Below are 23,759 nucleotides of genomic sequence, written 5' to 3'. Positions count from 1 at the left end.
TATTTATTTTTTACAGATAAACATTCATGTGAAAATTCCATATATCCATCTTCTGTTCTGGTGAAAACAGGACACGTTCACTTAGAAATGTCTGTATTGTTCTAATGAGAAGGATAATTAGGATTGTGCCACTGATTATTTTAATTAGCTTCTTCCTTCCACAAAAGCAGTATTTTAATTTATAGATTGAGAATGTGCACTCGTAATCACACAGAAAAAGAATCCAAGGTGACTGATTAGATTCACAGCAAGCAGTCCCAAGGACTCATTATACAAGAAGATAAACTTCCAGAGACATTTTCTAAATGTTGGTTAGCTAGCTTGTGTCACACTGAATGTGTATTTTCCTCACACTGAAATCAGTGCATGAACATATATCTTCCAAGGTCCAGGCTCGTGGTGGTGTGACTCTCCTAATATCTAATGGTCTGATAATATCCAATAGCTGCTGATAATTACACACATACATCACATAAGCAGTTTATCTGTCTGACTGTCTGTCTGTCTGTCTATCTATCTACTCCACCCCCCCCCCCCCCCGTGATTTACTTTTTATGTTACATCTTCCTCCTGCCTAAATTCTGCTGATTTATCTTCACTGTGCATTGACAAGTGCAACAGTGGGTTATGTTACAACGGGGTCTGTAGGATCTACACAAGAAAATACCTGCTCTGTGCAATGATTCCATGTAGAAACCACCTTTTAAACTTCAACTGTCCTATTTTCTACTTTAGATAAAGGTAACTACGCCATTACAAATCTGCGTCTCTTGGCAAGGCACGAGGGTCAAAACAATCAGTGTAAAGAATGTGTAACTATTAGCTGCATGCTGTGCCTCTTACGCCCACCGCCAGCCAGCGGGGACAAGCAGCGACTGCTCAGGGTACTTCAGAGCTGCGCCACTCCCGCCTGCACAAGCCGCGCAGGGGCGGTAGCGCGGAACCATCTCCATGGTTACCCCCTGCCTGCTCGCCCGCCCCCGAAGCCCGGAAGTCTCGCGATCTTTGCCGCGGGAGGAGGCTGCACGGGCCCGTGTGTGAGGTGCGGCTTGGGCTGTCAGCGGGGCCCGGGCTGGAAATGGCGGTGGGGGGGGGGGGAGAATGGGGCCGTGCCTCCAGGTTTTTCAGGGAGTCGATCCGAGGGGAAGGTGCTGCTGCCGTGACGACGGCGGGACACCGGGAAAAATGCCAGAACATCGGCCTCCTGTCTCAAGTCTGCAAGCTTAAACGGCTTAGCAGCTGCTCTCAGCGTTATGTCACGTACATTGCCGCTTGGCTGTCCGCGTTTATTCCATTTAGAAATTATATCTCACTGTTTCAAAAGTTTGGCTTGTTGATGTCACGTTTTTACTGAGCGTACGTGGAGGGAACAACAGTCAAACAGCGTAGGCCTCATGGCACAGGGGGTGAGGTGGAAAACCTGAAGCTCATGGAGCAGGGTTACATCTGAAGCTGTTCATGTACCCCTGAGACCCTGCACCCTCAGGAATGTGCTATTCCATTTTGCCCGGTAGACAAAGCAGTAGCCTGGTTTTTCTTTCATGCTGTTTCCATATGTTATCCTGAGTATGTATCCATATGTTATCCTGTCTTAATGGCTGTGAACCAGTTTTGGACTTAAGAGTGTGTGTAACCCTTTTGATATGTAGCCCTGAAAATTACAAGGTCAACCAGCATGCCTGAGCAATTCTTATTGGGTTCTGATGTCACTGCCTGTTTTTTGTTTTTTGTTTTGAACAGGTTTGAAGTCACTACAACAGTTCTTGCTTTATTTCAGTGGGGAATTAGCAACCTGTTCATGTTAATTATAAGGAAGGTTATGTCCATTTGTTCTCTTGGTAATTGTAGCTTTTCTTGTTTTTGAAATGAACAACTGACTGAATGGCTGGTGGTGGATAGAACAGTGCTGGGTGCATACAGAGAGCGAATGAGCTACTGAGAAAGGGTTCTTCCTGCAGCTTTTTCAGTCTTACAAATGAACTTTTAAGACCTCTGTTTTAGGTCATAATCCCTTAAAAGCTAAATGTGAGGACTGTCAGTGGAGCCTTGTTACAGGATCAGAGCTTTGGTGAAGAGCAACCTTTCAATTGCTTATTTTTTATTATTATTTTTTCTTCATATTTTTAAACAGGTTAGATTGAGAAGAAAATTCTACAGTGTAATTCTGTGGTGTCCAAGCAGCTCATCTGTTGATACTTGGTAACTTTTATAAAAACAGCTTCTGAGAGTGCCATCATCTGGATCCAGAGTTTACTTTTAAGAAAATGTGGGCTGCCAGAAGTCTCTGTACTGCACAAATAAAATTACTTGAGCTGAAAGAAGGCACATTGTGTAATTCCATTCTTCCAAAAGACCAGCAGTTCTGGACTGGAATTCTAAACTATTGTACCCTAAGAGCACCGTATGACAGAGCTAAATGCCAGGTATGTATTTAGTTCCATATTGTTCTAGGTATATATGATAACTGTCAGTACAGTGTTGGTGTCACTTTTGTAATAAACTACTTGCCTAAGTGTTTTCTTAATAGCAGATATCTTTTGAGGCCTGTGAGAGGCATCTTTATGAACTGAAGATGCCTTTGTAAGTATAAGAGGGCACAGGCAGCAAGAAGTTGCAGGAGAACCAGTTGTAGTATGAATTTTTTGTGTGTCCTGTAGTTCTAAGCTTGGGAGAAAATTTAAGTTGTTTCAAGTTATATTCCAAACAATATTGAATGATAACTGACAGAATTATTGGCTGGTGAAAGCCATTTAGTGAAGAATAGGAGCAGAGTTCTCCAGAAAGTGTCTTTACTAATTCAGTATTCTGCAGAGGGCAAAAAAAGTCTATGTATATCAGATTGGGAAAAGACTATAAAAATGCATGAATTTGATTATTAAAGAAATCTGTGGATATAAGCAGAATTAGTGGGAAAAGACACAAAATTAAGGCTAATCTTAAAGGCTTGACTGTTCCAAATTGTAATATTTTTCTTTTTCTAAATCTCTAATTAATTTAATCTTTAAAATATAAATTGCTGCACATAGCTTATAAATAATCAAACCTTGTGATTTTAAATAATTTCATGGAGGCTAGGCAGTTCTGCGAAATGCTTTCAGATGGATTTATGACTATTTTAATAGAATTTTTAGGTCTAAGGATAAATAAGCTTTTTTTTCTCCATTATCTGTACTCTTCATTTTACTTTTAAATAGTAATATTTAATTATAATATTGTAGGTTTCTAAGATAAATGATAACCAATCAGTAATGAATACTGCAGTTGGTATCAGTGCAGAAGAATCTAAAACACCTTCTGGAAGTAGTCCCTGTGGAGAATATAATGGAAGACAACACACATTAGAAGGTATTAAAACTTTTTTTGCTATCTTAGGAGGCCAGCTTTTCCTGTCTTTTCTACGCATCTTGTATTAATTACCAAGGCAATCTAATTTATGTACTTGAAAGTCTGACATAATGCTTTTTATTTATTTTTCTTATTTTAAGGGGATTATATGCAACTTCTATAGCTTGCAAAGATATGTATAATTTTTCTAAGAATTTTAATGTCTGCTTGGATGATGCATCAATTTTTTTAAATTATTACTATTATGTTTATTTTTCACCAACTCATCAAACTTTTATGGTGCTTATTCACTGTGACTGGATATATGCAAAACTTTTTGCCATTCTCCTGGCAACTGTTGTAACTCTTAGAGTACAGCCTGTAGAATGGGCTGTCATTTTCTATGCACCTATTTTTGGCTGAGAAAACAATTTCTTGGGTATTTACTAAAGGCATGTGGTACTAGTGAGTATTTTTATTTCCTTTTGTATACATGACGAAGCGTCAAGCATGTGAGTGGTGATTTTTGTTTTGGCTCAATTTAAGATTGTAATGTACCTTAGTAGTCACAAATATATCCTTTATTTTAGCAATGCTGCTTACGTGAATAGTTCTTTCCATACCATTGCTTGCATTCTCATTCCTAATAACACATTTTCAAACGTCCTTATATGCGTCATACATTATGATTCAAAGTACTTATGTGCCTCAGGGTGCTTAGTCATTCTTATTCTATGTATTTTTAATTTTTGTTTCTAAAGGCTTTCTAGTCAGTTGCTTTGGGCATTTACAGCTTTTGTTTAGAAACAGACTGCCTAGGAGGTAGTTGTGACTGGTTAAGGCACTGAGATCATAAAATGTTTATATAATTACATTGTTCAGGAAACAAAAGTATGGAAGATTGTTTCATGTTTATGACCACTAGGAAAACAGTAATCACTAAAAGCTATGTTGTAACATAACATAATTCTGCAGTATAAACGTATCTCCTTATACATCTTGCTCGAGGTGCAACTGAGTTTAGAGATGATTCCCTTCCAGATATTTTTCTCATCACCAATTAATTCTTTTTGCAGATGTGAGAATCCTTCAAATATATATGTATATGATCATCTTTATTCCTGAATGCTTTTGCATTATCTGTGAAGCTGGGAGATCTATTAGCCCCAGTGTCCTAGCTTCTTATATTTATCTGCTCTTACATTTTTTACTTGTAAGCAACAGAACTGTGCCTTTTTAAAATTTGTCAGTTGTCTGAGATGAAAATTTTTTTGAAAAGCAGTGGCTAGTGCATTTGCTTTGTTCTGTGTAAGTCATATTTCTACAGTGTATACACTGTCCAGAGCTATGTTGAAATGTATTTGTGCATCTTGTAAGGTGCATTTAATGTTATTCTTAAGAGCCTATCCATATGATATATTTTTAGTTAATAGTTAATATCCCTAAGAGTAAGAACTTCCATAAACCATCAAAGAATATTTATTCTGAAGTCTTGCATGACATACCATTTCAAAGACAACAAGTTTTCTGCTGTTTACTCAGTCAGGTGAAAAAATGGTCTAAGTCCAGATGTGACAGTGTTCCTATTTGTGGTGCTCTGTTAGAAAGTAGTGGAGAATATTGTACACTTGATTACATTTCTCCATATGTCTCTTGAGAATTGTTAAACCCTACTGTTCTTTTTGATCGAAGAGCAGTGATTCACCAGATCATGAAAGGGAATTAATTTTTGAATCATACTGTCTCTAAAATGCACCATTCTAACTTGCAAATCAAGTATTGCCATTAAAGATTTGTAAGAGTCAAGACAAATGAGACAGTTTATAATTTGTAGAAGAGTGGGTATGTTGATTTCCTTTTATGATTTTACAGGACATTCATCTACTGCTGTCTCATCTTTTCCTATTATAGAATGCTTTACAAGGTGAAACAACTTAGTCTAACTACATCTGTCAAACAGATTTTTCTTATAGAGCCATGATTTTTATTCATCTGTATCATATTTGTAGGATAACTGCTTTATTACAGGTTTCTTGTTGCAGTTTGGTTTGTTTCTATGTATACACATCTGTAGTGTTTTGTCATGTTCGTGCTCAGTAGTGGATACGGAAGTGTTCTGTATGTAAAAGAGGATGAAGTATGGTTAATAAGTTGATAAACTACCTTATGATGGTGTGGTTTAGCAGAATGACTTGTCTTCTAAAACAGAGAACATTATGCCCTGATCCATGAGCGCTCTCCTTTAATAACAGAAATAGTAATCCTTCCAATTAGGCAGAGGGACTTATTCATGGTCTGAATTTAAGCATAGTATATGTGAAGCGGTAGTTTAGCATGTCTCCTTCTCTTGTGGTTTAGAAAGCTGCTGCTTTCCCACTCCTTTCCTTGCTGGGCTGAAGAGGCAACTTAAATCAAAGTCTGTTGCTATGTGCCTGCCAAGCTTCATCAGAACTGACACTGTATTGTCTCTAAGTGGTTTCCAAAAGAAAAATTCCATCAGCTGTGCCACTACAGACCAGAACAATCAGGTATACTCCTGAGTGCACTGATGTATTCAGTCCCTTTCTTATTGATTTGTACCCAGATATTATGATTTTATATTTTAATTCTGAACTAAGAGTATCTAGGCAATGTCTGTATATCCATGCAGTAAAATGGAGAATATCTTGTTCTCATTTTTGTAGTCATTTTCAGAAGCAGAAGAGCTAATAGAATATATAGCTTCATATGTATATATGTTTGTATATATATGGTTTATTTAAAATAAACCACCTCAAATAGTCCAAATTCTATGCTAACTTTTTTTATTTTTTTCTGTGCTTAGTACTTTCATACTGTGATCATGCATTTATGAGCAAACTTTTGCTTTGTATTTGTATTTTGCCTCAGTATTTTTATATATTTTTAAAATAGTAATGGTGATGTGTTGTGTATTTTTCCTTTCTAAATAAAAAATGATTTTATATAGGAATTTATCTGTTACTGAATACTAGCACTAGTAAGTAAATTAGTCCCAGAGATGAGAGACAAAAATTGTTTCCTAAGAGAATTTTATTAGATTCAAGGCTGTACGCATCAAGGAAGAATGATGGTACTTAGTATTCCAGCGTCACTGTTAACACTTTTAAGTCACTACTGTATTTCTTTGAGGAAATAGGTGAAAATGTGCAGTTATGTTATATATAGATACATAATTTTGTGTCCTGATTGAAAAAGGAATTTGTGCTAAGGAGCATTTTAAAATAATTGCTCTTAATTTTGGAGATGCTGAACTCAAGCAGCTAGTTGTTTGATTTAGTGGTTAATCAAAAATGTTTATTCGTCTAAAATAAACAGAGTTTTTATATATAATATATGTATGTAGTGTATTCTTTGCCAAAAACAGTTGTATGTTGTAAGATAAAAGTAACTGATCCTCCTCCTGACTGCAAAACTTTATTTCCACAGCAAAAATGAGACACGTCAATCTGTCATTTGCATCTTGTGGGTTTCTGGGTATTTACCACTTGGGGGCAGCAGCTGCTCTTTACAGACATGGTAAGAAGTTACTGAAAGTTGTGAAAGATTTTGCGGGAGCTTCTGCGGGATCCCTGGCTGCCACTGTCTTATTAGCAGTACCAGAAAATATAGAGGTAAATTTATAAACACGTAGGTGTAGGACATAATTATTTTTAAAGATTATTTTAAAATATATAAGTTAATTTTTTTAAATTATAGAGATATCCTTAGTTTTTGATCTTCACCTTGCTTTTTGTAAGGTAACACGACTCATATATATGTTTTCATTAGCAAAATCTGTGAAGCATTTGGACAAAAACCATGTATTTATGCAAAAACTGTTTCTCAGTTTGTAGTAGAAAATTGTGTGGACTGTATATTTTAAGCTATGTAAATATACATTTCATGTGTTTTAATGTTGAGTTGCATGCAACCAGATGTACTTTATTTTAGGATATCAAAATATATCTGCGTTTTACTTATTTGTTGTACATTACAAAGTTGATAATTGCTTTCTTGTCTAGAGGCAGATTATTAAGCAAATATGTAGCACTGTCCTTTGTTAGAAGGAGATGAAAATGATGGATGTCTCTATCCTTATCACCAGTACAACACACACAGGCTCTAATTTTCACAAGCTCCTTGTTTGTTCTTGATTAAATAACTTTGGACATGTGCTTTAGAGTCAGTACAGCTTAGGACTTAATAGTAATAGTTGCACTGTAAGCCAGGGGAGAATTAACCCTTGCAAACTTTTATTCTGGCATGTCATGCTTGTTAGGCCTGCTGTATAGGCCTGCTATAAGGCCTTTGATACGGAATCACAGAACTGTAGGGGTTGGAAGGGACTTCTAGAGATCCTTGTGTCCAACTCCCCTGCAAAGCAAATTCCTAGACCAGGTTGTCTCTACCACGGAGTCTCTACCACCTCTCTGTGCAGCCTGTGCCAGTGCTCTGTCACCCTCACTGTGAAGAAGTTCCCACATACATTTCTGTGGAACTTCATGCTTCAGTTTGTGGCCATTTCCCCTCTTCCTATCACCACACACTGCTGAAAAGAGTCCAGCCTCATCCCTTTGCTTCCCGCACATAAGATATTTATAGATATGAATCAGATTACCTCTGAGCCTTCTTTTCTCAAGGCTGATCAGACCCAGGTCATACAGACTATCCTCTTATGAGAGAAGGATCTGCAGGCCCTTTATTACCTTTGTAGACCTCCACTGGACTCTTTCCCAGAGATCCCTGTCCTTTTTATTTTTATTTTCTTTTTTTCTTTTTTTTTTTTTTTGAGGGCAGTCCAGAACTGGACACAGTACTCCAGGTAAGGCCTCACCAGGGCAGAGTAGAGGGGGAGGGTCAGAGTAGAGCGGGAGGATCACCCCTCTTGACCTGCTGGCCATGCTTTTTTTAGTGCACCCCAGGATGCCATTGACCTTCTTGGCCACCAGGGCACACTGTTGGCTCATGGCCAATCTGTTGTCCACCAGGAACATGCAGTCTCTCACAACATTCTTGCTACTAAATTGGAGGGATATGTTTGATGGATGGACTGTTAAATGGATAAAGAATTGACTGAACAAATGCATCCAGAGAGTTAACACAGTTCAGTGTCCAAGTGGAAAATGGTAATGAGCGCTGTCCCTCAGGGGTCTGTACTGCCACCAATTCTACTTGATATCTTTATCAGTGTCATAGATAGTGGGATTAAGAGCACACTTAGCAAGTTTGACACTGAGATGAAGTGGTGCAATTGTTACACTAGAGACAAGGGACTGATGGAGCGCTGCTCTGCAAAGAAGAAACTTGTGATACTGGTGAAGAAGTTGACATCAGTCAGCATGCATGCATGCAGCCCAGAGAGCCAAATGTGTTTCAGGCACATGTGAAAGGAAGTGTGTCCAGCAGAGGGAGGCAGATAATTTATCCTCCTGCTCTCATGAAACCTCACCAGAGGTACCGTATCCAGATCTGGGGTCCCCGGTACAAGGGAGATAGTGACCTGTTGGAGCAGATCCAGAGGAGGGCCACAAAAAATATCGAAGGGCTGGAGCACCCTGCTATGAGGAAAGGCTGAGAGAGTTGGAGTTGTTCCACCTGGTAAAAAGAAGGTTCCAGAGACACCTCATTACAGCCTTTCTGTATTTAAAAATGGCCTATAAGGAAGACAAAAGAAAACTTTTTACCAAGGCCTACAGAGCAAAGGGATGCAGTAGGAAGTTAAAAGGGAATAGACTGCGTATAAGAAAGAAAATCATCACTATGAGGTCATCTTTACCCAGAGATGCTGTGGATGTTCCATCCCTGGAGGTGTTCAAGGCCAGGTTGGATGGGACGCTGTGCAGCCTGATCAAATAATTGACAACTTTTTCTTTAGCTTTTTTATCCTCAGATCAGGATAATTATGTTATTTCATTTGATATAGCATTTCTAGTTGTTGAAATATCCACAAATATAAGACTGTCATCAGTTAGGTGTTCTTTTTATTTTTTTGGAGTGATGGTTGTCTTAGATAAACTATAACTAGGACTTTTCGATCTCTTATTATGAAAGCTCTGATACAAACTTTTGAGAACTGGGATGTAATGAGAATGTAATGTTGAAGATTTCTTCTCTTGCCTATTGTTCAAATATAACAGCTTGCAAATGCATTTGTGTAATGTCTTTGATTTTTGTCACTGTTGGAAAGGCATGGGACTTGAGAATTGTAGGGACAGATTTTCAAATATATGAAGGCTTATAGAATTACAGATGAGTACGTTTTTCTTTCTGAAGTATATGATCATGTTAGATGTCAAGTTTACTTAAGTCAGTAGAGGTAGTTACTATTTCTAAACATGTCCTCAGTCACAATTTGAAATTTAGATGCATTGTTTAAAGTTTCCAACACTAAATGTTATAAATAATTCATACCTTCAAGGAGACATCCCTTTTGACAGCACGGATTGAAAGTCTAGGTATAATCTCTTCTTAGCATTTATAATACGGAAAGTAGGTTTTTGTCATTCACTTATGTTTGCAGTTGTTCAACTCCCTTTTACTCTTACTTCCCTGTCACTTCAGTCACTGTATTTAAGGCAACGATCCTAATTATGAGATGCTTCTATAATCTGAAGCAGTTTGGGGATTTCTTCAGTCCATTTAAAGAGAGACAGAGATGCTGAAGATTTGAATCACTGTCTGAATATGCTTCTTTCCAGTCACTGACTATGGAAGCCTTGGAATAAACTGAAGGCCTGGTGCATGTAACTGGTTTTATTTATTTGAACTGGACTGGGACTGGCGATGGCAAATGAAATACTGCCTAGGGTAGAAGTGAAAATTTAACCTATGTGAAACAAATTAGTGGCCATTGCTGTGAGAGATGTGGAACATAGTTTTCACTAGCATTTTTGATACATTTACTAGTAGACTGTTTTGGAAAAGTGGGTGCACGATCTTCAACTCTACGTTTTGCTAGATAAATGCTTTATTGCTCTTGTACATAGGAGAGTATATGTGATTTGAGGAAACTAAACTGCTCCAATGAGCTTGCTACGCATCTTTAACCCAGGTTTTTTCATGTTTCTTGTTCCACACGCTTTCACTCCATGACTTTCTGCAGTCGTGTCAGTCATTTATTCTGTTACTATCAGTATACTTCTTCATGCAGTAAGCTAGTATGCCAAGAACCCCAAACTATTTATAGACAGTTCTTATGCAAAGAAAAAAAAAAGGGTTCATATAGGTACATGTAGGTACAGTGTGTTTTTTGATTACCAGTTACAAAAAGTTGGGAAAGATTGAATTTTAGATTTTTCCCAAGTCTCTGAAGTTGTATTGTCTTCATGGAACAATAATAATAAAGTAAAAGTGATACAGAATAGCAAGTCTTAATGCGTTTAGAATCATAATTCAAGGTTTCAGGATTGTTTTTGCTAAAAAGTAAACACTTCATATTCTTCTACTTGCCTTTGGAGATATTATGCACACTTCAAGCTATTTTTTTCCACAGTAACTAGAACTAAGGATTTCAGCTTAAGTAAGAAAACTTCTCTGGCTGTTGAATCCATAGCCTGGTTTACTGAAGTAGGCTTTTGTTCCTTTGTTTTCCATCAGTTGTAGTAAACATAGTATTTTATGAATCAAAGGTGTATTAATCACATTTGTTGTTTGTTGATGTTGTTTTTTCTATTAGCAAGGAGAAATTATAATGTTTTTAAGGCTTCTTATAAAGATGGCTTATAGCCATCTTTACATGCTTATGTCTGGTTTTAGAACAAAAGTAGTCTTTAACATAGGAGGTGGCTGTATGCTTGGAATACAAATCATCATTTCTAGAAACATTTCTGGAGACATGATTGAGAGAACCAATTATTGAGCAATAGTAATACCTAGAAAGGTAACCTTTTAACTTCCCTTGGTTGAGAAAATGATATTGTTGGGAGGTTTGGCTATTTTTTTCCCTTTCAAATATATTTGTTATTAAATAGTTAGGAATTCTGCTGTATACGTTCTCTTACAAATTAGTTTGTAAGACAGGATCAACAGTTTGTTACATATATCTTAATGCAAACCACTCACACACAAAAATATCTTAGTCTGACCTTTGAGATTGCTCTTGATTAAAGGTTAAGCTGTTACTATGTTATAGATACCACAGTTGAACTTACTTTCTATAATGAAAACTATAATGAAAGCATCTTTAATGGCAAATATTTTAATTTTCAGAAATGTCAGCAGTTTACCTATGAATTTGCAGAAGAAGTTAGAAAATTGGACTTCGGTGCAGTGACTCCTGGTTATGATTTTATGAAAAGACTTAGGTACTAAGTTTAAGCATCTATTAAATCATTTTTGCATGAAGGTCTCTAAATAAAAATGTAGAGTTAAGCATTTTTTTTTCATACTGTGGAGAGCTTTATCCTTCAATGTACTTGTAAGATGTTTACGTGATGAATAATTCTTAGTGCTTTCTTTATTCTAGGGAAGGCATAGAGTCTATTCTTCCTTCTAATGCTCATGAGATAGCTGACAGCCGGCTCTACGTGTCCGTTACTAATGTGAGAAATGGGAAAAATTACTTGTTTTCAAATTTTGCTTCCAGAGAGGACCTCATTAAGGTAATGAAGTTTTGTATTTCTGCTTTAAATAAAAGTATATGTTTCTTCAATGCATACAAGTGTTATTATAAGGTATATAATAAAAACTATTTTAGTCAAATAGTCACTGATACTACAGTGCTGCTAAGTAGATGAGCAACAGGCAGAACTTGATACTGATGTTCTGGAGATTTTGCTAAAATTTGTTTTTAATCTGTCTCCCTCGTTTGTTTCAGAAGTATTACATTGTAGGCAAAGTCTATTTAAAAAAAAAGCCAGCATAATTGTTAATTAACATTTGATGGTTATTTGCTTAGTAGATGACAAGAAAATAAATAATCTTCCATTTTTATAACAGTAACTCTTTTTGCATCTCTTGATTCACTGATATGCAGTTATCTTCAGCTGCAAGAAAAAGTGAACAAAAGGAATTCCTATTATGAAAATAAATAAATAAATTCCCAGTACTATGTGAGGAATAGACATACTGCTATATTAAGTATTATAAATTAAACTATATTTTTCATCACTGCTGGAAGGCATATCATTTGCTGCCCATCTCATCCATTTGAATGCAATTTTAAAAGTCTAGATCAGGATTATAAATATAAATTGATTAATGAAATGGTAGGAGGAATTCATGTATATGTAAAGGAAATGTTCTTTCTAATAATTGCTTGTATTTTAGTGGAGGATGTTATAAGATATAACAGAAAAAAAAGGAGGAAATATAATGGGCAGGAAGCTTTATAAAATTCCCTTTTTCACCATCTTTCTAGGTGCTTTGAGGAACGGGTTAGAGGTGGACCTTGTCTTACTGTTTTGTCAGGGAAAGGGCCTGTTGCTAGAGAAATGATTTTGTTTTTTGAAGGTAGAAGACAAAATGTTTATATAAGCTCAGACAAATATCTGGTGCTTTGGTTCACAGGGAATAGAAATAGGCAAGAAAAAGTGAGAGTTAGAGCCTTTATGTAAAGCCTTAATCTGAACTTGTTTGGGAAGAAAAAAATCTTAAACAGTGAAAGTAGCTTAATTTTTTTGCCAAAAGAAATACAGTTCTGCAGATTAAAAAAACAAAACAAAACAAAAAAAAAACAACACACCCTTGGACAATTTTTTTCCATAATTTCCATTGATTGTTTGTTTGGACCTGATGACATTTTGCATGCCTGCAAGCTACTTGTGTTTCCAAGATCTGTTTCTCATTCACCCCTATGCATATGGACCACATTTTGCTGTGCTGAAATATCTGTCACGTCTGACATATCTGACACATCTAGCTATATGCAGATTCCAAACACAGATAGATCACTAGATATGTGTACATATACATAGGTGCTCATGCACACGTTTATAGGCACTGTTATGAGTGGATAGAAAAGTATATGAATGTGCACATCTGTATATAGCAGAAGAGGTGTTCCAGTCTAAAATAAATTTGAGAACTGCTCTACACAGCATTGTAGCTTGCAGAGAAACAAGTAGCAATTTGTTAATACTTGAATGTATCAAAGGTAACTTATTGAACTGATAGAAGATGTACATAAATTAATTTCCAGTGTTTATAATGTGTAATGTTCTGGACATATTCATGAAAATATTTATCAGTTCAGAATTACTTGGTTGCATTTTCTTCACTCTTTTTCTCCAGTCCTTCTTCTTTATTTTATCTAGGTCCTGCTAGCAAGTAGTTTTGTACCAGTATATGCTGGAATGAAACCAGTCGAATATAAAGGAGAGGTAAAGTTTCACCATGTTTAAGTTGTTTTTTTTTTTTCTAATTTTCCAAGAACTTCCTTCATTTGTGATATAACTGTCTGATCTGACGGGAAGTCAAGTGGGAATTGCATTACTTTATTCTGTAGAATCTTCATTGTTTCTATTGACTCTGCAGGGTGATGTGGAAAATGCCATGAGTTTATTCATACACTGAGAGTGCTGAGTCTGTACATTATGAAACTGTTTCCTAAAGATAATGTCTAACATTTACGGAGAGAAGAAGTCTGTCTTAGAACAGATGCCTCTTCTAACAAGTTGCACTACCAGCTCCAAAATGACCATTGCAACTTAAAGAACTTTCATTCTGCTTTTCTGTGTAGTAGAGGGAATCATAAGGGATGTCTTGACATCTCCTACTCTATTTGAGTGCTACTGTTTATGTATGTGTTGCAGTTGTATTCAGAATATGATAGTAGGTTTACCAAACTCATATAAATCTTTTATCTCTGGGCAAACATTAAACAATAAACTTTTCCATATCATGCAATGCTATGAAGTTTTGAAAGATATTTATTGGAAAAAATGTTCACAATTTTCTTTATTTAGTTACAATAACTTTTTTGTCTTATATAGGTGCAATAACATTTTAAGAACAATTTTGATATAGTTTGTAATTACTAGAACCAGAAAAATATTTTCTTTCTAAAAAATGTTATTTCTTCATTTTTATTCCTCAGACATCCAAATACTGTGTTTTAGCATATCTTCCATCCTCATGATCACCACATAGACACACACACACACACACACACACACACACACACACACACACACACACAAAACCCCAAAAAACAAACAAAAAAAAACCAGAAAAAAAATACAAAAACAACACCAAACTGTATCTATTTGTCTGTAACAATTATATTTCTGTCTAGGGACTTTGAGTTCTTTTCTGATGTGAGAAAACTTGTCAGCTTTTGTACTATTTATACATTAGTAGATACCAGCTAAAATGCTTGAAGAGTTTACTTGACTGTTAAATGAGACTGCTTGCAGCTTGCCAAGGTCTGGAGATTTTGTTGATTTAAGTCTTTGTATGTTGCTTGTGCAGCTCAGGGGACATACGTGGATGTTTGAGATTCATTCTGTCTCTACTCAGAGGGAAGGGAGCGTCTTTGTTAAACTTTTTACATCATTCTTTCAATTAATGAGTTGGAAATCTGGATCAGACTTCCATCTAAATCAATCAAAAAACCATTCTACTGGGTGAATACTGCTATTAGGATTTACCCATGTTTTGTGATATTTACTGAAATACGTGCAACCTCTACTTAGTGGACAATTCCCATTCCTACCTAGCTTTATTTTCTGCATTCAGAAGTTAAATCAATGAATGTTTCAGGACATCTCATTCGTCTGTTATTTAAAACCTGCACGTCATTCCCCAAGCATCTTACTGCTGTCATGTCAGATGCATCAAAGATACTTTCTGAGAAGTAGATTACTTTTAATTCTATTTGTTGAAATCAGTTAATTCTGCATGCCTGCACTGACTTTTCTCCCAAAGTCTACTTATGGATTGGGACCTATTTATTTATCTATCTATCTGTTTATTTATTTGAGACAACTACTTCCAGTAAATTGAAGTGACTGCAATTCAAAAACATTATGAGTACTATTCGAGGGAAAACTTAAAAGATTTATTACACTTTCGTGGATTGGTGTAGTGGATGAGGGAGTGTGGGTTGGTAGTAGGAGATGTAGAGAGTTCAGAATAGAACCAAGTATATGACTACTTATGTCACCTGCTTGCACATCACCAAGTCATCTGAGGTGGGAGTAAATCTGTTGTGTGTTAGTGTAGCCTCCACATCAATCTGTTGATGGTGTGTTTTCTTCTGGTTTAATAAGCATGAAAATATCCTGAAGAAAAAAGGTGTGTAATACAAAGAGAACATCTGAGAACTTGAACTGTTAGTGGTCTTAACCAGACTACGCTGGGTTTTCACCTAAGATTGCCTTGGATTACACTTCCAGTAAGACTAGAGTGGCCTTGTGATATGCATACTTAGGCAAACTGGCTTTTGTTTCAACTTTTCTTGAAACAAACTTTTACTGGAAGCAGTGGGACACTTTTCTCATATACATTCGGATGTACAAAACCTGCTTCAAGTGAAAATTACCTTATTTTGAGTTGAGTTGGTGTCCTCTGAATGCCTGGGAAGGTTGATCTTTGGACTGAATGAATGTTCCCAGATGACTGAATCACAGAATTGTAGGGATTGGAAAGGACCTCTAGAGATCATCTAGTCCAAGCCCCCTGCCAAAGCAGGCTTCCTAGGCCAGGTTGCACTGGTAGAGGTCCAGGTGGCTCTTTAATGTCTCCAGAGAAGGAGACTCCACAACCTCCCTAGGCAGCCTGTGCCAGTGCTCCATCACCCTGAGTTGACTATGTGATGACGAAGCTGTAGTTTGAGTTGCTGTAGTTCTGAAAGAATGCCTTTGTAAAAGTGATCTACAGATAAATGGGCAGACTCTATTAGGTCTATCCTGCATCCTCAACTTCTGTGTTTGTCTTGTATTTTATTGCACGTTATTTTAGAACTTACTCTGTCTTTGGACTGTACTTACATTAAAATGGAACTGATTAAGAAGTTACCAGGAATTTGCCTCATCAGCTAAGAAGCATTTTTGAATAATTGGTTAATAGAATTACAAGAAGCTGGTGCATTACATCTATTTTTTGCAGCATGGGAAGATTCTATTTTTAAATGTAACTTAAAGGACTTTGGAGCCAAAATATTTTTGACAAGAGAAACAGTTTCTCCCAGGTACTTGAAAGAAAAGGAAATGCTATAGAGAGCATCATCCAAGGAGTACATAATCTACAAAGGATAGTGCTTAATAAAAATGATTGCCCTTGTATTGTTATATGTTTTTCAGATTTTCAAAGAAATCTTTAATTTGCATTGAAAAGAGAAGGAAGTAAAAATAAATAATCAGAATTTTTAAACATAGAAGATCTTGAAGGGTGGAAAAAGACTAAGCTCGACTTGTGAAAGATGTTAAAGTCTTCTGTTATAGTATCTTTGATTTGCCTTAGGCAGGGATTTTACTACTCACATCGCTGTAGAATAAAAATAGAATAAAAAGAACCTTTTGAAATCCAAGAGTTGTTGCATCTAAATCAATAAAAAGCAGCTATCTATTGATCAAAAAGAAAGCTCAAGAATAGATTCAAACTGATAGGTAGTGGTGTTAGTTTCAAGGTACATCTCACCTGTACTCACAGTAGTACTATTGTAATAGAGTTTGATAAATCTGAAAGATAGTTTTAGATGGCTCTTTTTTTAATACCCTCCTCTAAGGTAAAATAATCTCCCTAAGAGTGCAATTTTTGTGGGAAGTGAAGGAATTCCATGGTGCTTTATGGCTACAGACACCAGTTACTAATGTCAAGAGTCAAGCTCTTAAAGCTGATTATGAAGTAATAGGATGAGAATGGTCATTTGTATACTGAGTATATATATCTGCAGCTTATATTTTAAGCTCAAGATTCAAATTGAATCCAAGAAAGTGAAAAGTATGTGTGCGGGCAAAAAAAACAATGTGGTTCTTACTATATATCCATATGAAAAAGTGTTAAGTCCATCATGTATCAGACAATTTGGAACTTGACAATGAAATAAGGCACTAGTGACAACAAAATCTGAATGTATAAACTCTCATGGCTCTGGGGAATAATCTGTACCTGTGGAATTAAGAGGAGACTTCCTTTAAGTGAGAGTGAAGGATACAGCTAAGAGCGGTCTATGCAACCAAATCATGAACCTCAGTTATCTGAAGGGCTCCTGAAGAACAGACACTATAACCTGAGATGCTTTCTGTATAGCAGTCATTACACAGAATACTAGTATCTTGTCAACAGTATGAAGACAGTTTAATTTGGATACCATAAACTATTTGCCAGTACTATATTTTTTGTTGGAAATGTTTGGGGCGTTTTTTGCTGTTTTTGTGTCTAAATTCCTGTAGCATTTTCAGGAATTCTGTGAGAAAACTCACATTATTTTAGCAACTTTATTGTGGTCTACCAGGTAGACTCAACTCCTGTGTCAGAATTGATGTCTGCTCCCTCTCAAGTGATGTTAAGTATCCAGCTCCTTCTCACCTTTATCCTTTCTTTTCCAGCTATTGCTGTTTTGTGTTGCACTATTTTTTTCTGTCTGTAAGAAAACAAGACATCCTAGGAGAGGTGAAGTCACCTTTGTTTTAGCTCATGCAGCCATTTACCCTCAACATGCACATTTTTCCAGTTCCTAGTGTGCAATGGATAAAAGCTTATAAATGTATATGTTATGTTGTATGGTTCATTAGGAACGACCTTACATTTTCCTTTATCTGCTGAGAAAAAAATCTATATTTTTATACTCTTTGGGACATTTTGTTAATAGGACAACTAAAAAAGACTTATTCACTTGATTAAAAATATTTAAGTGTCTGGGAAGCTTATGAATATGTTTCAGCAATGTCAAATGCTCTTAAATTGCACACCGTATACATTGTATCTTCTTAGATTTTCATGCCTATTTTACTTCAAGTTGCCTATTAATTGAGAAGAAAACTTTTAGATTTCCTTGAGTGTTGTAGAAGAGAAAGGGACAGAAAAAGTGAAGCATTCAGTTATTATCGTATTGTACTAAAGCTATTTAGAAAATTTTATTTTGCAGTAGAAGTGGGTTGATGGTGGCATTACCAATGGCCTTCCTATCTTGCCTTTTGGACGGACAATCACGATCTCTCCTTTCAGTGGTCGGTTAGATATCTGTCCACAAGATAAAGGACGCGTGGACCTGTATGTTAAATTTGCAAAACAAGACATAATGGTAAGTTACTGTTTATTTACTAACTTCAGAAGAAGAAAAAGTAGTTGAGCAGTTTTTGCTTATTTTTAAGTGTTGACTTTTTAATAGAATATTCTTTATGTGATGTTTTTTTGCATTTTCTATTTTGCATACAAAATGTAAACTTTTTCTTAAAAGAAGGAAAGAAAAATATAGTAAATTTTTTTCCATAAAGGTTGAAAGGCATGTATCTAGTACAAAATAGAGCAAGTGTGTCACAGGCTATTCAATTTATGTAATCTAGGCTACTTCTGTACAATACTCAAGGGAAACTATCACATCTGTTCACACATACTAAGATTACCTGCTGTAAATTAGTTTAAAATATGCCTTTAAGTTGTACATTTGAAATTATATCCAATGACTCAACACTTCATTGCTCAGTTGAGATCCTGTTAAGATATTAAAATTAGTGATTGCACCACTTTTCCAGACATTTTGTTACATGTTATAGAAATATTTATGTACACCAAGGCTGATTTTCATGTCCTTTTCATTTTAACATTTCTGCGTGGTCAGGTTTTTCTCACAGATTTTTACTACAATATTGCATCCTTTGTCATGGTGAAAGGAAATAAGTCCAGCTGGCATCCCATTACGAGTGGTGTCCCCCAAGGGTCGGTATTGGGGCCCATCTTGTTTAATATCTTTATTGATGACCTAGACGAGGGGATTGAGTGTACCCTCAGTAAGTTTGCAGATGACACCAAGTTGGGAGGATGTGTCAATCTGCCTGAGGGTAGGAAGGCCCTTCAGAGGGATTTGGATAGGCTGAACAGCTGGGCTGAGCTCAATGGGATGAGGTTCAATAAGGCTAAGTGCCGGGTCCTGCACTTTGGCCACAATAACCCCATGCAATGCTATAGGATTGGGGCAGAATGGCTTGAAGAATGTAGAGAGGAAAAGGACCTGGGCGTGTTGGTTGATGCTCGGCTTAACATGAGCCGGCAGTGTGCCCAGGTGGCCAAGAAGGCCAACAGCATCCTGGCCTGTATTAGAAATAGTGTAGCCAGCAGGAGCAGGGAGGTGATCATCCCTCTGTACTCAGCTCTGGTACGGCCGCACCTCGAGTACTGTGTTCAGTTTTGGGCCCCTCACTACAAGAAGGACATTGAGGCCCTGGAGCGTGTTCAGAGAAGGGCAACAAAACTGGTGAGGGGTCTGGAGCACAAGTCTTATGAGGAGCGGCTGAGGGAGCTGGGATTGTTTAGTCTGGAGAAGAGGAGGCTCAGAAGAGACCTTATTACACTCTACCACTTCCTGAAGGGGGGTTGTGGTGAGGAGGGGGTGGGCCTCTTCTCCCTGATAAATAATGACAGGACGAGAGGGAATGGCCACAAGTTGCACCGGGGAAGATTTAGATTAGACCTGAGGAAACATTTTTTTTCTGAAAGAGTGGTCAGGCACTGGAATGGCCTGCCTAGGGAGGTGGTTGAGGCACCATCCCTAGTGCTGTTCAAGAAGCGTTTAGATGAGGTGCTAAGGGATTTGATTTAGTAGTTGGATAGGGATAGTGATCTTGTAGGTCCTTTTCAACCTTACGAACCTATGAATCTATGAATCTCTGAAATACTGAAAATACTGAATAGTGGTAGATCTACTATTGTTGTCAAAGAAACTTCATTAGAATGGAAAAAAAAAAACAAAAAAAAAAGAAAACGGTTAGCAATAGTTGCTACACTTTTTAAGTTTCACTTAAACCGTGCTTGAATAAAATTTATGTAGTTTAATGTTCTAAATTGGACCAATTTCTAAATCTTTGTAGTCTTTCACAGCATGGTAATACTTGGTAAATCATCCTGAAGAATGAGATTATTAAACTTATTGAAAATAAATGCATACCTTTCTTTATATTTTTTGAGTATTGCAAATGTTCAATATTTAGTGCATCTAGAGGAAGAAAATAAGTGGAATAATTTTAGAATATATTGCAGAATTGCATTGCTTCTAGGATCATCCAAATGCAACATACACATAGGCAACATTTTAAACAATTCTTTTTAAATACCTTTGGCTTTTAGAGCTGCAAAAGCACGAAGTAAGAATGATTTTCTTTCAGCAGAATCATACTTTCATGTTGCCTATGTGTATTTGTATGTGGATTGGAATGTGAGCAGTGTTTTCTCCTTGAACCTCTTCTTTCTACTGGGGTCTGAATTTGAATACTTGTTTCAAATAATGAAGATTATTTTGGCATTGTATTGAAAGTATAAATAAATAAAATATATGGCTAAAATATTATTAACTGCACTAGGAAGTGGGCAAAATATTTTCTTGCGCAAGTATAGTATGTGTCAGCTACCACTGACTCAGTTACTGGTGTGCTTTTCTACTTAGAACATTTCAGAAACCGTGCAGTTTTACAGTCAGCCTGACTTGGAGGCTGTGAATTTACTTGCTCACACACAGACCATTTGTACAAGTTTGCCTCGGTTTTCAGCAGTGTGCTTGAACATATGTGATTTGCTGGCATGGAAAGTTTTTACATATGGTACCTTAAACAGGTGACAGAAAATATAACAACACAGTCAAGTCTAACATAAGTTGCTTTAAGAAATTAATTTCTAGCACCTCTCTCTTTTGCAGTTGTCTTTGGCCAACCTAGTAAGACTTAATCAAGCTATGTTCCCACCAAACCAGGAGAAAATGGAAGCCCTGTACCAAAATGGATTTGATGATGCTGTACAGTTTTTACTAAAAGAAAACTGGTTTGAATAGACAGAACTTAAAAAATAAAACCTGATGGCTTTCAAAACACACCTATAGTCATTCTGTCATAAAGAGTTGTTTTCACTATTTCTGTTTATTGAAATAAAAATCCCATTTGGAATTGCATTAACTTCTGCCAAGGAAGTATCAGCTCCATTCAGAAGATCTTTATAAACTTGTCAGATTGAGAACCTTACTTGCCTAGTAGTTGGCTTGTTTGAGAAGATTCAATTTTAGATCCATTCTGCTTCAGAAGTAGACTTTAGATTTGCAATTGTAAATGCTTCTGTTACCATAATTACGTAAGTTTGGAAGTCTTTTCAAATATTATTTGAGAAACTAATCAATGCTGTACTATGAAAAATTTTAGTCTGTATTAATCCTCAATATAGTAGCTGTGTGTGCTCATTGAGTGTTTGCAATATTGCCAATCTGATTAACTTCTTAAAGCATTATAAAGGATCTGAACTCATAGCACTAGCCATAAGAAATTAAACATTTGCACTTTTACCTCTGATACATTTTTTTATCATTAAAAGGTCTTGCACTTCTCAATGAATGCACTTTCTAAATTAGAAATACTATTTCAAATTTTTTCTTTAACAGAATTGTGATGTTTTGTGTTAAAAATATCTTGTAAAAAGGAGTAGTTATTTTCTATTGTGTTTTCTTCTGCTGCTAAAATTGAATAAATGTGTTTTCTTGAAACTTTTGTGAAGAGCTTATTTATAAATTTCTCAGAATGCTTTATCATAAATAAATGTTTTCTAACAACCTGATAAACTCATTGGAAAGGAGTTATTTTACTATTCACCTTGCAGCCATTTCCTTAAATGAAAGTTCACAAATTTTAGTCTTCATGCCTAAATTTTAAAGTCATCAGCTACTTAAAAGCAAAGTGTTTGTTCTTTAAGTGCAATTTTAAGATGAGTTCTTAATGCTTACAAAGAATTGAGATTGAATTATGTACAGCACTCTTCTAAAATAATCAGAAATCTAGGGTTGTAAGAATTATGGTTAAATGTACATATTTTGTAGCTGTTGGAAGGCCTCTTACTGTAAACAACAGTTTAATATTTATGTAGATGATATCAGGATAAGATTTCACGTGGTAAGATTGAATTATCTGATGAATATCTGTTGCTGTTTTTGCTAGAACAAATAACTAATAATACTTTGCATCAGCATTTTTTGATGCATGAGGTTCTGTATGTAGTGAAAACAGGATACCATTTCCAAATATGTAGGACAGCATTTCTATAGGTAGAACTGAAATACTTTTGTGCTACAAGAACACTTTTGTGTTTGCTTTTATTCTTATTTACACAGAGAACTTATAACATAAATAGAAATAGCAAAAAATCCTGTTTATAGTTATTAAATGAAAAGTTCATTTCTTGATAATGTATATTTATAGTGTTGTGTGTCACAATTTGATGTGTTCTTTAGTTCATTAAAACTTGACTTCTTTCTGCATGTATTAATGCCACCTACAGGAATATATATGCCGTATCCTGTTTACTGAGCTCCAAGTGCCACAGGCAATTGTCAGTGCTTTAGAAACTGACCTTCAGATGTTTATGATAACGTAACATTTTTCATGGGGAATAAAATCATAGTAATGCAGAGGAAAGGCGTGGATGTGTTTATTATGACAAGAGGAAGATATATTTATATATATATATATTTTTTATATATATATTGGAGTATAAAAGTTGAATGAGAGCCGCAAGACACAGAGAATTTTCAGTTAGCCCCATTTTATAAATGTTTTCTTACTGCAGATGGTCTACCTAAAGCAAAACAATGCAAGGTTATTCTCTTTAGGCTGCTAATTTGGTCATAATGTGACATAGTAAAGCACATTCAGAAATGTTTTATTCTCTGCCAACAATGTTTGAATCTCTGAAATAAAGTGTTTATTGATCAGGTAGTCTTAGGGAAGTATTTGCTGCCTTAAATCAGGAGAACAGTTGTAATCTCTCTTTTCTAAGATCTTTTTCTGTGCATTCAGATTTTATGAGTACCACCCATTTTATTTCTTCCTTCCCCCGTGCTCAAGCCATACCACCTTGAAAATTTCAGACATTGTTTAAGAAAATCTTTTTTCCAAATAAAGTGAGAATTGGCCACAATTGCCTTCTATTTATCTTCGTGAATCTCAAAACTTTTAATATTTAAGAAAATAATTTCTGTTGCTGGAAATAATTCACAATAGGGAAGTCCATAGAAATGTGGTGACTGTTGCTTCTATTTCTGTGGAATGTGCAGAGTTTGCTACTACTCAAATGAGAGAGAACCTAGAAATGTTTGCAAAAGCTGCTTCTAGGTTAGAAAGACTAAAGTACCTTCAGGTCCATTGGTTTCACAGCAAACAATCCTATCCCTTTCAAATAATTCTTTACCCACGTCTCTTCATCTGTAGTAGTGGCAGTTCTTCCCACTCCCTGTCCCAGCTCTCCCAGCTGTACATAATAAGACTGAATGTATTCCTAACCTAATGCTTTGTTCTGTTTTTTATCTC

General features: G+C 36.0%; 1 protein-coding gene across 2 annotated transcripts; it reads left to right on the top strand.

Annotated features, from left to right (window-relative positions):
* Positions 1-1,095: 1,095 nt before the first annotated feature.
* Positions 1,096-21,997, top strand: PNPLA4 (patatin like phospholipase domain containing 4). 2 transcript variants are annotated; one of them, XM_065741300.1, is made up of 9 exons: positions 1,096-1,148; positions 2,132-2,423; positions 3,219-3,345; positions 6,772-6,956; positions 11,533-11,627; positions 11,789-11,924; positions 13,578-13,643; positions 18,356-18,508; positions 21,113-21,997. In XM_065741300.1, the coding sequence occupies exons 2-9, from the start codon at positions 2,265-2,267 to the stop codon at positions 21,242-21,244; spliced, it is 1,053 nt and encodes a 350-aa protein (XP_065597372.1). In that variant the 5' UTR covers positions 1,096-1,148; positions 2,132-2,264; the 3' UTR covers positions 21,245-21,997. The 2 variants fall into 2 exon arrangements, with proteins under 2 accessions (XP_065597372.1, XP_065597373.1); XM_065741301.1 differs by lacking the exons at positions 1,096-1,148; positions 2,132-2,423; positions 3,219-3,345 and having other exon boundaries at positions 6,773-6,861.
* The last annotated feature ends 1,762 nt before the right edge of the window (positions 21,998-23,759 follow it).

Source organism: Cyrtonyx montezumae, unplaced genomic scaffold (assembly GCF_038088225.1).
Source record: "Cyrtonyx montezumae isolate F1298 unplaced genomic scaffold, pur_monq_1.0 scaffold_3, whole genome shotgun sequence".
Taxonomy (NCBI): Eukaryota; Metazoa; Chordata; class Aves; order Galliformes; family Odontophoridae; genus Cyrtonyx; species Cyrtonyx montezumae.
The sequence above is the reverse complement of the archived record's forward strand: the minus strand, read 5'-3'. Positions and strand labels throughout refer to the sequence as shown.

What these genes read in the sequence shown, in the direction of transcription:
- PNPLA4 (XM_065741300.1), top strand. Translation starts at nt 2,265, where the DNA reads ATGTGGGCTGCCAGAAGTCTCTGTACTGCACAAATAAAATTACTTGAG. An exon ending in AAGACAACACACATTAGAAG is followed by an intron (nt 3,346 to 6,771) that starts GTATTAAAACTT and finishes TTATTTCCACAG; the next exon opens with CAAAAATGAGACACGTCAAT. An exon ending in GATTTTATGAAAAGACTTAG is followed by an intron (nt 11,628 to 11,788) that starts GTACTAAGTTTA and finishes TCTTTATTCTAG; the next exon opens with GGAAGGCATAGAGTCTATTC.